The 15,230-nt window shown below is 38.3% G+C and overlaps 1 protein-coding gene across 1 annotated transcript in view; it reads right to left on the reverse strand.

Annotated features, from left to right (window-relative positions):
- LOC105036081 (uncharacterized) overlaps positions 1–4,755 on the reverse strand; it is a 30,429-nt gene extending 25,674 nt beyond the window's left edge. The window contains exon 1 of the mRNA XM_010911821.4: positions 4,327–4,755. Within this exon, the coding sequence (XP_010910123.1) occupies positions 4,327–4,709 (383 nt within the window). The 5' untranslated portion in view covers positions 4,710–4,755. The remainder of the gene's footprint in view (positions 1–4,326) is intronic.
- Positions 4,756–15,230: the final 10,475 nt, after the last annotated feature.

The following is a 15,230-nucleotide window of genomic DNA, read 5'->3' on the forward strand; positions in this document are numbered from 1 at the left end:
TATAGCCCATGCTGTGAGTGTCACAAGTAGATATCAGTCGAATCTAGACGAAAAGCACTGGACTTCTATAAAATGTATCCTTAAGTATTTGAGAAGGACTAAGGATATGTTTCTAGTCTTTGGAAATGGAGAACTCCAGGTTCAGGAATTTACAGACTCAGACTTTATGTCTGATATAGATGATCGAAAGTCGACATCTGGGAGTCTGTTCATTTGCAATGGTGGTGCAGTTAGCTGGAAGAGTTCCAAGCAAACGGTGATTGCTGATTCCACCATGGAGGCAGAGTATATTGCTACATCGAAAGCTGCGAAGGAGGCATTCTGGTACAAGAAGTTTGCCGCAGAGCTTGGAGTGATGTCATCGAATGCCATCCCTCTTTATTGCGACAATAATGACGCCATAGCCCTAGCTAAGGAGCCAAGATCTCACCAGAAGTCCAAGCATATCGAGCGGTGATTTCATCTAATCCGTGATTACCTCGAAAAAGGTTATGTTGAGGTTAAGAGAGTCGACTCCACAGACAATGTGGCAGACCCACTGATAAAGTCATTAGGCCAGCAGAAGATCGAAACCCACCTTGAGAAAATGGGACTTAGATATGTAACCAATTGATGTTAGGTCAAGTGGGAGTTTGTTAGATGTGTGCCCTAGATGCCAGATTGGCTGACACATTCCTGTACAAATGTAAGAACAAATTTATAATTTTGACTATAAATGAATAAAAGGATTATTCTACTATCACATTGTGTACATTATGTCTGTGATACATCCTTTGAGTTAGTAGGAATGTTAATTCATATTTTCAAGAGTTGAAAATTTAAGGCATGAATTTACATAACTCATAAACAGCTCCTGACCAAAGAATCATCATGAGGATGGTGATCGATCCGGAAGGTTGGTGTACGATCGCTTTCTTAGGATAGATGTGTCTTGAGTCTACGGTGTAGAGACACCGGAGCGAGAGTACAGATATTCGTTGAGAACGAGAGTACTGAGCGTGACCACCTCGAGCAGTCATAAGGAAGTCTACCTTCTCGTCGATGACTAGCTCGATGCTGCAGCTGTGTGTCTAGTTCTTTGACCTGAGGTACATTGACAGTTCATCTTGAGTGTGTTATAGTTTGACTACACCATAACTCGATCTCCTAGCCATTCGGAATCCTGAGGTGTATGTTGGCTGTAGCATATTCATTGTAGGAACCAGATTGCACCAAGATAGGATCTATCAACCTCGGTAGATAAGAGTAGTCCTATGATGATCGAAAGATTGAGTCCTTAAGCCCATGACCATGGCAAAGTGAAATAATAGAAAAGAATTTTTCATTAAGGTTTCACATCGGACTTGGATCGATCGATTGATTCATATGACTGATATTGGGTTTAACGAGTTCACCTTAACCTTAATTCAGTCAGAACTCATGATAGAGGAACTCAATCACACAAGTAGCTGCACCGAGAGATTCGTTTTCATTTCTGATGGGTTGCCACCATATACTGCTAGGTGTCACTGGTGGATTTTGAGAGCAATTAGAATGATCTTGATGATCGATCATTCTAATTGTCTGAATCAGAAGAGTTCTGATCCATCGAAAGGAGTTTCGATGATGTCGATGATGAGATCACGACATGTCTCATTACCATATGGAAATGAACCTAACTGGATCACACAAACAAGAGTTAGGATCTGGATGTCATCAATTGAGCTAGTCCAGTTCGATTGATTTGGATTAGATCCAATTAGGTTTAAGAAAATCGTACTAGCACACGATTGAGCCTAACTTTCTCCTCATGTAATTTTTTCTATCTCGACTGAGCCAAATATGATTTGACTCATCCAGAGAACTTTGAGAAGATTTTTCTCAGTCTGACTGAAGCCAGTCTAGCTCAGAAAGGACTTGTTTTAATTCATGAGATGAATTTAAGACAACACCTGCTAATTTCTGTCACCTGCCATTCCGTTTTAGGACATTGGTCAAACGTTGACCCATGGACCTTGGATTGAAGGCCACTTGGCAAGAGGTCATTGGAGATTTTTTGTGGAGTGTCCACCTGCTAATTTTACCCTCAAAGTGAGCACCATAATCAGATATGGCGTGCGCCCCAAGTGGATAAGGATAGAGTCCCATGAGATGAGGACTCTGATCCCTTGATCAACTTGGACTGTAGGGCGCCAATCTCACTGTGCTTATCCAGTGTTGGCGCCAATAGTAGGAGGGATTGTAGGGATTCTTATCTGATATGATCAGATGACATCACTCCACCAATCAAAATTTTTTCAGAATTAATTGAAATTTTCTGATTGATCGAATGATGTGGCACTGCATGGCGCAGCAGGGTCTATTTAAACCCTGTCTGTGCCTAGAGTTTAGAGTCTCTGCTCAATACCCAGCAAAAGCCTGAAACCCCTCCACTTCTCCATGCCCCCTCTGCTCCTCTCCCTCCCCTCTTCACGTCCAAGAGGTTGGGCATCCATCTGGTACTTATCCAAGACGTGGTGGCTCTTTGATTAGAAGGCTGCAGAGATTTGTCGAGAAGCTACTGCTCTAGCTTCAGAAGATCTTTTGAAGATCTTTCAGATCAGATCCAGATTTGATTTTTGGAGCAAAGATTCGCGAGGAGAAGACGATCCAGATCCTGCTCGAGTGGATACCGGTAGAAGCCAGACGACTGCGTGGCTATTTTAGAACCTCGGGCATTGCTGCGATCATCTACAGGATAATCTAGTTCCCCTAAAGATATTTCTCTATTCCTCATGATTTTAAATTTAATTTTAGATTTAATATCAGATAATAGGAATTAGATCTAATAGATCTTAGATCTGAAATATCATAGGATAATTTTTTTTGAAATATTCCATCCCAGATCTCATTAGATCTGAAAGATCCTACAAGGAAAAAGCCAATTTTTTCCTTCACTGGATGCATAATCGAGACCACTGTCAGGATAGGACAGAACAACAGGACATCCTGTTCCATAAAAGATATCAGGACACCTCTATCCCACAGGATTTAAAAGCTTGCTTGAGATCTTCAAAAACCTAAGACGTTTAGGTGCTATACCTTTTAGAAGCAATAGTATTGTCATAGCCTCTCGAGTAGGTTTTCTTCCAATTCTTCCTCTATTTTTGCTTTTATAATTCCCATCCTCAATGAAATTTGTCCATTTTTTTCCTTTATGTTCCTCCCTCTATCATATTTTATGTACCATAATTGTTATTACCCTAGTATCTCTAAATCAATAAGGATGTATAGATCTAATATTAAAAACATTTTATTCTTGCCATCTTGATTTATACGTTAATCCAATTTCTTTATTATTAAACCTCCTTCCAAGCTCACTCTTCTCTAAAAATGACATGCAAGAGAAGATTTTGGCAAATGGCTCCCATTTCAAAGCCAAAATTGAATACTAGCACCCATCACTTTATTAAATCATGCACCTATGTGAGACATCCCCACCTCAATTCATATGTCTCATGTAATAACAAATGCATTGTCGACAATCTTTGATCAACACATAGGACCCTCCTATTGATTATATGAGAATTGCTCAAAAGCAGACCACCAAACTTAACCAAAAATTTTTGTTCTTCCTCCAACTCTATCAAGTAAATCACAACCATTTTCCAGTTTGTAAGTCCATTGTCAAAATATATATGATGATCAAGTCCTGCCATAAGCTGATTCGCATAACAAAGAACAGCCTGATCTTTGGTGCTTTAATCACCCATTGGATTGTCAAGTTGACCTGTTGGGCCACTTCTTGTTTCTTTCTCCTCCTCTGTTTTTCTTTTTCTTTCCTTCTTTTTACCATGGTGAAGAATGTTGGTTCACATACTACCAGACAGTCCTGCTATAGCGTCACAGCCAGATTAACTTTACCATGCAACTGGCTGGCAGCTTCCTGAATGAGTCTCCATTGACATCTAGTTTGGATTTTAGGTAACATTCTAATATCGAAATGCATGTTAATTCCTACAGGTGCTTTGCGACAACTTGGTGGTAATGTCCATGTTTGGTATGAATGATCATATATATATATATATATATATATATCACATTATAATAAGTCATTGTTTTCCTCCTTAAAAACATATTATGTCTTGGGATGTTGATGATATCTTCAGTTCTCTTCACAAGAGTACATTTAAATTCAATATTGGCTTAAAGCATTCCTTGCTCCAACAAAAGCGTCCTCGCTGATTCTTAATAATTAAAAATGACATTTTTAATATCAATATTGAAGAATCACTCACAAAATATTTATAAAGAAGAAATTTAGGTCAAAATTGAGAGGATATAAAGCCATATGAACGCAGAGCTCACCTCTCGACGGCATCTTTGAGATCCGCAGTCGCCTCCTTCGCCTCCTCCAAGGTCGGTACGGGCCCGAACACGACCCTCGGGGCCGGATGCAGCGAATCGAGAAGCTCCTCCTCCTCCCCGCCAGCGAACTCCCATTCGTCGATCTCCCATGACGACCTCTGGATCTCCTGGACCGCGAGGGCGTCGCTCCGGCCCTTCTCCGAGGAGAGGAGGGGGACCGCGGGGCCTCCCTCAGCCACCGGCGCCACAGCGGAGACGGTCGCGGGCGGTGGTCTGGAAGCCCTCCGGGCAGCAGCCACCGCCGCCTGGCCAGCGAGCGGCCCCACGGAGCGGTAGCCACCGAGGGCGGCCTTGGCCGCGGTTCTCATCGCTCCTCCTCCCATCTCTCTCGTCTCGTCCGAAATGTCCGAGGGATCGGGGTTTCTAGAGACCGAGAAGAATTCATGTTTGATACGTGCACCATTTTAGTCACCCCCAACTTGCGCCCTGGTAATGCTATTAGAGCTCTTCAACTGGGTGTTTCGATGAGCGCACCGTTTGGGATACGATAGGAAGACGCGTAGCACCACCGCTATTAGAACGTGCTTTACCTAAAAAATTTTTAAAAAAAATTTATTTATAAAAATAATTTAATTTTTAATTTATTTATCAAAATAATTCAAACCGCATAAAACGCCATTCAAAATAATATTTTATAATAAACACATCACCTTCTTTTTCTATCTATTTTTTATATGGATGATAAAAATAAAATAAAATAAAATCATCACTTCAAATGATATTTTTTAAAATACCATTTGAAATGATATTTTTGAAAATACCATTTCAAATGACGTTTTCAAAAACGATATTTTAAGTGACGAATTTAATTATTAATTTTTTTAAAAAAATAAAAATTATAACTTTAAATTTTTAAAAAAATAAAAATTATAATTTTGATTCAAATAAAAATCATCATTTCAAATTAGTATCTCCATTTCAAATTATCTTTTTAAAAAAATATCTGAAAAAAATTAGTGTAAAAAAAATAAAAAATATTATAAAAAAATTAAAAAAATAAAAATTATAATTTCAAATTTTAAAAAAATAAAAATTTTAATTTTAATTCAAATAAAAATCATCATTTCAAATTACAATCTCATTTGCAAATTAATTTTTTTAAAAAAATATCATAAAAAAATAAGAAAAAAATAAAAATTATAATTTTAAATTTAAAAAAATAACAATTATAATTTTAATTTAAATAAAAAATATAATTTCAAATTATTTTTTCCATTTAAAATTATTTTTTTTTAAAATATCCGAAAAAAATTTTAAAAAATTAAAAAAATAAAAAATACCATAAAAAAATGAGAAAGAAATGAGAAAAAAATAAAAATTATAATTTTGATTTTGATTTTTTTTAAAAAAATTAATTTTAATTAAAATAAAAAATATGATTTCAAATTATTAAATTAATTTAAAATTAATTTTTAAAAAATATTCCAAATAAAGGAAAAAAGTACCTAAAAATGCCAAAAATGGAAAAATGCCATAAAAAAATTTAAAAAATTATAATTATAATTTTAAATTATAAAAAAATTAAAATTTTAATTTGAATTCCAAAAAAATTTAAAAAAATAAAAAATGCCATAAAAAAGTGAATAAAAGGGGAAAAAATAAAAAAAATAAAAATTATAATTATTATTTTTTAAAAAAATTAACTTTAATTCAAATAAAAATTAGCATTTCAAATTACTATCCCCATTTTAAATTAATTTTTTTATTAAAAAATCACATAAAAATAATTTAAAAATTTAAAAATATCATAAAAAAGAGAAAAAATAAATAAAATAAAAAAGCCAAAGAGAATGGCATTTTTGAAAACGCCATTCTTTTGGGCATTTTTATAGTTTAAGACCTAAAAAAAAAACCCTCCCTCTTCTCCCTCTTCTCTGACGTCTCCCTCTTCTTCGCATTTTCCTTCTCCTCTCTAGCAGTACAACGGCGAGCTTCCGATGACGGTGAGCTCCCTCTTCTCTCTTTTCTCTTCCTCTCTCTCTCCCTCTTCTCTTCCTCTTCCTCTCTCTCTCTCTTTTTCTTTGGCCCGTCGGCGACAGACGACCGACGGTGGGCCCGTGCGCCCCCCATGTGGTTGGTCCACCGGTGGGCCAACGGCAGCCATCCCACCCCTTCCCTTCCCTTAACTGGTCGCCCTCTCTCTTTCCTCTTCCTCTCTCTTTCTCCCTCTTCCTTCCCTCTTCCTCTCTCTCTCTCCCTCTTTTTCCTTGGCCCGTCGGCGACAGTCGGCCGGCGGCGGTCCCGCGCACCCCCCCATTTCGTTGGTCCGTCGGTGGGCCGGCGGCAGCTGCCCCACCTCGCTCGTCCCCTTCCCTTATATTGCTCCTAGATTGATTTTGATGACTACAAAACAGTTTGAAGAGATACAAATATTTTTTATTTGAAAAAGACCTTATGCTCTACAGGGGCAAAATCGTAATTTCATCAAAACTCTGATTTGATAGCATCATCGTGTAGAACAAATGATATGTAATCTATTGGTGAAAGTTTCATGGTTTTTGGACTTATATTTTTGGAGTTATGAAGGTTTGAAGTTCATGAGTCGACTCATGAGTCAACTCATGAAATTATGAGCTGATTGGCATGCAAAGATTAGCCATGGCACGCTGGTTTTCTGGCTTGGCACGACCTGTGAGTCGACTCATGAGTCGACCCACAAGGCATGAGTCGACTCATGAGTCGACTTCTGCTGTTTTGGGCCAAGAAAATCCAGAAACCAAATCTCTGGACTTTGCAACAGAGGTCGACTCATGAGTCGACCCCTGAGGTATGAGTCGACTCATATGACGGGATTTGCCTGTAACGGCTAGTTTTTGGCCAGATTTGGTTGCTTTTTAATACTGCTTTTTGTGCTCTAACGGCTCTTTTTCTGCCTAGTTTATTTTCCTTTGTCTCTTAAGGCTATAAAAGGTTTCAAAAGGTGGAAAACAAAATAGAGAGAGATCCAAATATCCAAGAGGCATTCAAGTGATTTGAAAAGAGAAAATCAAGAGCATTCAAGTGCATTCAAGAGAAGGTTTTTCAAGCCAACTACTCAACATCATACAAGAGCTCATTTAAAAGCCTTCAAGAAGCCATCAATCAAGCTCACCAACTCCTCAAGCATTTACTTCATCTCTCATCCACTTTGAGGAAATCCAAGAGGGGCTTCTTCATTTGAGTAAAGCGTATTTATTGTTATATTCGCTCACTTAAGGAGCTATTCTTGTACTTATTTGTGCTCTAAACTGATTTTATCTTGTGAGTAATTGTTTTTGTTTTGGAGGGTTTCCAAAACAAGGAAAGGTTGATCCGAACCTGAAATCGGAGTGTATTGGGTCGGCTTGTACCCGAGAAACAAGTGGACTAGCTTGGGATAGCTAGTGTCGGAGTTTCCGACGGTTGTATTCGGGTTGAATACAAAGTATAGTGGATTGGAATTTCCAAGTAGGAGCCTGGGGAGTGGATATAGGTGCAAGGTTGGCACCGAACCACTATAAATCATTGTGTTTGTGGCATGCTTTATTGTTTCTCTTTAATTCTCCATTATATCCTTGCATTCTTGTTTTAAGTAATTAATCTCAAACTAAAGTCTCTCTCCTCATTCATCAAGCTTTTGATATATAATTTTTACAAGTAATTAGTTAAGCCTAAAATTTTTAAAACCCAATTCACCCCCCCTCTTGGGTTGCATAGCTGGGCAACAAGTGGTATCAGAGCCCGGTGCTCTAGCCCTTCTTTGATCTAACAATCAAAGAGCCAAAGATCTATGGCAACCCACGTCGGCACTTCTCTAGCCGAGGGGCAATCTACCAACCGACCTCCACTTTTCAATGGGTCTAATTACACCTATTGGAAAGCTCGGATGAAGATTTTCATACAAGCACTAGACTATGATATGTGGAGTATCATAGTGAACGGTCCACACACACCCACCAAGATAATAGATGGTGAGGAGTCAACCAAACCCGAAAGAGAATGGGATGAGGTTGATAAGAAATTGGCACAGTTAAATGCTAAAGCTATGAATGTTCTTTATTGTTCACTTGATGCAAATGAATTTAATCGCATTTCTACCTGTGCATCTGCTAAAGAAATATGGGATAGGTTAGAAGTAACCCATGAGGGAACAAATCAAGTAAAGGAGTCTAAAATAAACATGCTTGTACATAAATATGAGTTATTTAAAATGGAGCATGATGAGTCCATAACTGCTATGTTTACTCGTTTTACTGACATAATTAATGGTTTGAAGAGTCTTGGCAAATCTTATACTAACAGTGAGCTTGTAAGGAAGATTCTCAGGTCATTGCCAAGAACCTGGGAAGCCAAGGTGACTGCTATCCAAGAAGCAAAGGACCTGAACACTCTACCTCTAGAAGAGCTTCTTGGATCCTTGATGACTCACGAGCTTAGCATGAAGCAACATCAAGAAGATGAAGTCAAAAAGAAGAGAACCATTGCCCTCAAATCCACAGCCTCTCCTGATGAAGAAACTGACGACACAGAAGATGAAGAACAGGATGAAGAAATGGCACTCATCACTCAAAGATTCAAGAAGTTCCTAAGAAAGAGGAAACAGGGGATGAGAAAGAGACCTTTCACAAAAGGGGAACAAAGCAAAGAGAAAGAAAAAGATCAACCCCTTATATGCTATGAGTGCAAGAAGCCGGGGCATTTCAAATCCGAATGTCCACAATTGAAGAAAGGTCCCAAAAAGTTTAAAAAGAAGGCAATGATGGCCACATGGAGTGCGAGCGACGACTCAAGCTCCGATGAGGAGACCTCAACAGAACAAGCCAACCTGTGCCTTATGGCACACGATAATGAGGTAATTTCTGAAACCCCTAGTGAATTTACTTTTGAAGAATTGCATGAAGCCTTCAATGATTTAATTGATGAATTGAAGAAACTAGGAATGAAAAACAAAGAACTAAAATAGAAAAATCAGTCTTTAGTAAAACAAGCAGAAAATCTTTCAATTGAAAAATCTACTTTGCTTCAAGAGAACCAAAGCCTAAAGAATGATATTAATAAGCTGAAACCTATAGTAGATAAATTCACCTTAAGTTCAAACAAACTAAATATGATTCTTGAAAATCAAAAGGCCGTATATGATAAGGCCGGACTTGGCTATAACCCCTTAAAGAAACAAAAATTTCTGAAAAATATTTATGTAAATTATTCAAGTAACAAGCCTACCAATACTACTTGTTTTAAATGTGGTAGAATAGGACATAAATCTTACACTTGTGCAAACATAACTGTAAAGAAAATATGGATTCCAAAAGGAACCATCTTGACTAACCAAAAAGGACCCAAGAAAGCTTGGGTACCTAAAACAAAAACTTGATATTTATTTGCAGGTGTGTCTAGCATCCCATGGAGAAAACAGGAAATGGTATCTGGACAGTGGATGCTCGAGACACATGACTGGTGATGAATCACAATTCATCACGCTTGATGCTAAGGATGGAGGGATGGTCACCTTTGGAGATAATGGCAAAGGAAAGATCATCGGGATAGGTAACATTGGTATCACTCCCTCCAAATATATTGAAAATATTTTGTTAGTTAAAGGTTTAAAGCATAACTTACTTAGCATTAGTCAATTTTGTGATAAAGGGTATAAAGTAGTTTTTGAATCATCTGTTTGTATTGTGACTAGTCCTATTAATGATGGCATCAAATTTATAGGACATAGACATGGCAATGTTTATATGGTAGATCTAAATGATTTAGCCAAATTAGACATGCAATGCCTAGTATCCTTAAATGCTAAAGTTAATGAGACTAGTTGGCTTTGGCATCGTAGACTTGCTCACATTAGCATGCATTCTCTTTCAAAATTAATTAAGAAAGAATTAGTTCATGGCTTGCCTAAACTGAATTTTGAAAAAGATAGGATTTGTGATGCATGTCAACTAGGTAAGCAAACTAGAGTTTCATTTAAATCCAAAAACATTGTTTCAACTTCTAGACCATTAGAGCTTTTGCATATGGATTTATTTGGACCAACTAGAACCACAAGTCTAGGAGGAAAACGATATGGTTTTGTAATAATAGATGATTATTCACGTTTTACTTGGGTTTTCTTTTTGGCACACAAAGATGAAACTTTTCATATTTTCACTAAATTTCATCGAAAAGTCACTAATGAAAAAGGATTTTCAATTCAAAATATTAGAAGTGACCATGGAACTGAATTTGAAAATCAAGACTTTGAAAAATTTTGTGATGAGAATGGAATCGGCCATAACTTCTCTGCTCCTAGAACACCCCAACAAAATGGGGTAGTTGAAAGGAAAAACAGAACCTTAGAAGAAATGGCCCGTACCATGCTTTGTGAAAGCAACCTTCCAAGATATTTTTGGGCGGAAGCTATTAACACAGCATGTTACATTTTAAATCGTGCTTTGATCAGACAATTTTTAAAGAAAACCCCCTATGAACTTTGGAAAGGAAGAAAACCAAATATTGCATATTTTCATGTTTTTGGCTGCCGATGTTTTGTATTAAATAATAGCAAGGAAGACTTGGTAAATTTGATGCAAAATCAGATGAAGCAATCTTTCTGGGTTACTCCTCTACTAGTAAAGCTTTTAGAGTTTTTAATAAAAGAACTTTAGTAGTTGAGGAGTCCATTCATGTTGTCTTTGATGAATCTAACGATCTTCCTTCAAGGAAGAATGAGGGTGTTGATGATGCAGATCCATTAATAGAAGGTATGAAGGAGATCACTCTGAAAGATTCAGCCACTCCAGAGGACAAGGAACAAGAAGACAAACAAGATGAGATAGGTGAGAAAATTCAAGAACAACCTCAAGGTACAAATGACCTACCCAAGGAATGGAGGTATGTTCACAACCACCCTAAGGAGTTAATTATTGGTGATCCTATGCATGGTGTAAAAACTCGCTCTTCACTTAGAGATGTGTTTAATCATTGTACTTTTGTATCTCATTTTGAACCTAAAACTATTGAAGAAGCTGAAAAAGATCATAATTGGATTAATGCAATGCAAGAGGAACTTAATCAATTTGAAAGAAATAATGTTTGGACTTTGGTTTCAAGACCTAAAAACTGTTCAATAATTGGCACAAAATGGGTCTTTAGAAACAAATTAGATGAGCATGGTAATGTAATTAGAAATAAAGCAAGATTGGTTGCTAAAGGATATAATCAAGAAGAAGGGATTGATTTTGATGAACCTTTGCACCAGTAGCTAGATTAGAAGCCATTAGACTTCTACTTGCATATGCTTGCTTTATGAAATTCAAATTGTTTCAAATGGATGTTAAAAGTATATTTTTAAATGGATTTATTGCTGAAGAAGTTTATGTAGAACAACCCCTGGATTTGAAAATCATGCCTTTCCTAATCATGTTTTTAAATTAAATAAGGCTTTATATGGATTAAAACAAGCACCTAGAGCATGGTATGATAGACTAAGCAAATTTTTACTAAATAATGGTTTTTCAAGAGGTAATGTAGATACAACCCTCTTTATCAAAAGAAATCAAAATGATATGTTAGTTATACAAATTTATGTTGATGACATAATTTTTGGGTCTACTAATGAATCCCTTTGTCAAGACTTTGCTAAGCTTATGCAGGGGGAGTTCGAGATGAGCATGATGGGAGAACTCACCTTCTTCCTCGGACTCCAGATCAAACAATCAAAAGAGGGAATCTCCATCACCCAAAGCAAGTACACCAAGGAACTACTCAAAAGATTTGGAATGGAGAACTCCAAACCCATTGGCACACCAATGAGTCCCTCATGTAAGCTTGACAAGGACGATGAAGGTAAATGTGTAGACTTAAAATACTATAGAGGTATGATTGGATCATTATTATATTTAACTGCAAGTAGGCCTGATATCATGTTTAGTGTTTGTTTATGTGCTAGATATCAATCTAATCCTAAGAATCTCATTTGAATGCTGTTAAAAGAATCTTTAGATACTTAAATGGTACTCAAACTTTAGGGTTATGGTACTCTAAGGACTCACAAATAGATTTATTAGGATATTCTGATGCTGACTTTGCTGGATGTAAACTAGATAGAAAAAGCACAAGTGGAACTTGTCAATTTCTTGGAGTTAACCTAATCTCATGGTTTAGCAAGAAACAAAATTCGGTAGCACTGTCTACGGCTGAGGCCGAATACATTGCAGCCGGAAGTTGTTGTGCTCAAATCTTGTGGATTAAGCAACAACTCGAAGACTTTGGAATTAAACTTAATGAAACACCAATAAGATGTGACAACAAAGTGCCATAAATCTATCTAAAAATCCTATTCAACACTCAAGATCCAAACATATTGAATAAGACATCACTTCATAAGAGAACATGTTCAAAACAAAATATAATTCTTGAATATATTTGCACCGAAAATCAATTAGCTGATATCTTTACAAAGGCCCTTAGTGAGGATAGATTCTGTGAAATTAGGAGAAATCTAGGAATTCTTGATCCATTTGTCTGAATTAATTTTCAAATTCCAATGATTTATGGTCAAAATTTCCTAAGAGCTCAATTTCCAACACCTTCTTGGTCCCAAAAGCTCAAGTTTTTCATTCTAAAACTCATCTTAGAGCTAAACTCCTCCCCAATTTCAAATTTTTTTGGAATTTATTCATATTTTCCTGATTTTCTGAACTTCATGAGTCGACCCCATGAGTCGACTCAATGGCAAACTTGTAATTCCCAGCAACTTCCAACGGGCTGAAGGGTTTATATTTTGAATTACTGTTCGTGAGCCGACCTCACGCTCGTCTTCCTCCTTCCGAAATCCATTCTCCCATCTCCCATTTGCTCCATTTCCAAGGCTTGAGCTAGTGGAACTCCTCCCGCCTCCTCTCCACCGCAAATAGCCATTCCGGGAAAGGTTCTTTTGTGACCTCTTCCCTTGTTCTTCATGGTTGGAGCGTGCCCTAGCACTCCACCGTCCTCTCAAATCCACTCATTCTCTCCTCCAAAACCTCAAATCACTCTCTTGTGATCTTCCTCACTCTCTCACTTGCTCCTCAAGTCTCCTCGCCTGGTATTGAAGAGGTTATGGCCCAAAAATGAAACTTTCCCAAAGGAGAAAGTCTGTCCGGGAACTTGAAGAAAGTGTCCGAAGGAAAAGGCAAGCGGCACAGTCCTCCTCTGCTCCCGTTCCAGCTTCAGTTCAAGGTCCTTCACAGTCTTCTCAACCCCCAGTAAGACCCTCTCTCAGATAGAAAGTAGAAACGGGAAAAACATTGACTTTCGGTTCTTTGAAAGTGAGGGATTTTCTTTAGCAAGTAAGATCAAAAATCAGGGATGGAGCTTTTACTGTTCACTCAAAGAAGTCACCTTTGTTGACCTTGTTAGGGAGTTTTATCAGAATCTTATTTATGGAAATGGGTCAGTAATTCAACTGTGAAGGGATTGATATCTGTCTGGATCCTGTCATTTTAGGGGAGATTTTACACCTTACCTAGTGAAGGTTATGCATACATGGAACTCCCCGTGAAAGAAGAGGTATAAGTGTTATACTTGGAGGAACCTACAAGGGAATTTGAATAAACTAGAGGCCAAGATTTTACCTATAGAAATGAGAATCTTACATCAAATGGTCACAAAACTTTTCTTCCCTAGGAGTGGTAGGCACGATCTTCTGTCAGGCAGGGACATATGCATTATGTTTCACATTATCACAGAAACCCCTAAACTCCCAGCACTTATGATAGAGGCCATGAGAGAGACTCTGAATAGATCTAAGGCACTTTGCCTTATGGTATGGCCCTGACTAGAGTTTTCAGGAGGTTTGGAGTTAGTTGTGAGGGGGAGGCTCCACCAAACTGTTCATGTTGATACCTTCAACCTACACACTTGCATCGATGGGGTTCACAAAAAGTGGTGGTGGTTGGATCAGGAGAGCTGAGGACAGACAGAAGAAAGAGCAGAAGAGAGAGCAGAAGAAAGAGCTGAGGATACAGCAGGAGTCAGAGCTGAAGAAGAAGAAGGTCCATCATCTCCTGTTCATGACTTCAGGGCAGCTTCACCAGATATACAGTTTCTTTCCGGATCCAGAGGCTGGCCCTTCTGAGTTTACCAGGATACCACACCTGTGCATCAGCCAGAGAGCAGAGCACCTCTGCCAGAGTTCACACTGTCCGATTATCAGATTGAGCGGATTGCACAGCGTATGGTCTCTTGATGTCGAGTCAGATGAGCAGTACTTCATTTGTACCAGGGGCTACTTCTACTGATCAGACTTTGACTCCACATCTCCACAGTATATCAGATGATGGCAGATCAGTCCATGAGGATTCAGCAGCTTGAGGACATTGTACTGAGACTGACTGGCAGAGTTCTCGAGTTACAGGGGCAGGTCTTCGATTTGGCACACCCTCAGCCTCAGGAGTCTACGATTGAGGTCACTGATCTCACTGCAGAGGCCGGCAGACTCAGAGGAGCTCTTGAGGGCGGTTATGAGTTACTGAGGAAGGAGATCAGAGGATCAAGTGAGCAAGCTACTACTCAGTTCACTGCACTTCTCCAGGCTGTCTCCAGGGCACTGACTGTACTTGACTCCATCAGACTTACCCTTTCAGTTCAGTCCCTAGCTTCTCAGCGTTCTCAGCCACCCAGTTCCTCCCGTTCGCCTGCTCGTGCCAGTTCTTCCTCTCGTGCCAGAGGCAGACGGGGTCGAGGACGCATCTCAGATCCAGATCCATCTGCTCCTTATCACATTTCTGATGATTCTGATCATTGATCATTTCTAGATCCTAGGTCTTAGTGTTTAGTCCTCTCTAGGATCTGTATTTTTGGGGCCATGTATTGACATGAGCTAGTTGACTTTGTATGTATGTTACTTCTATGTTTACAAT

Source organism: Elaeis guineensis, chromosome 5, assembly GCF_000442705.2.
Source record: "Elaeis guineensis isolate ETL-2024a chromosome 5, EG11, whole genome shotgun sequence".
NCBI lineage: Eukaryota > Viridiplantae > Streptophyta > Magnoliopsida > Arecales > Arecaceae > Elaeis > Elaeis guineensis.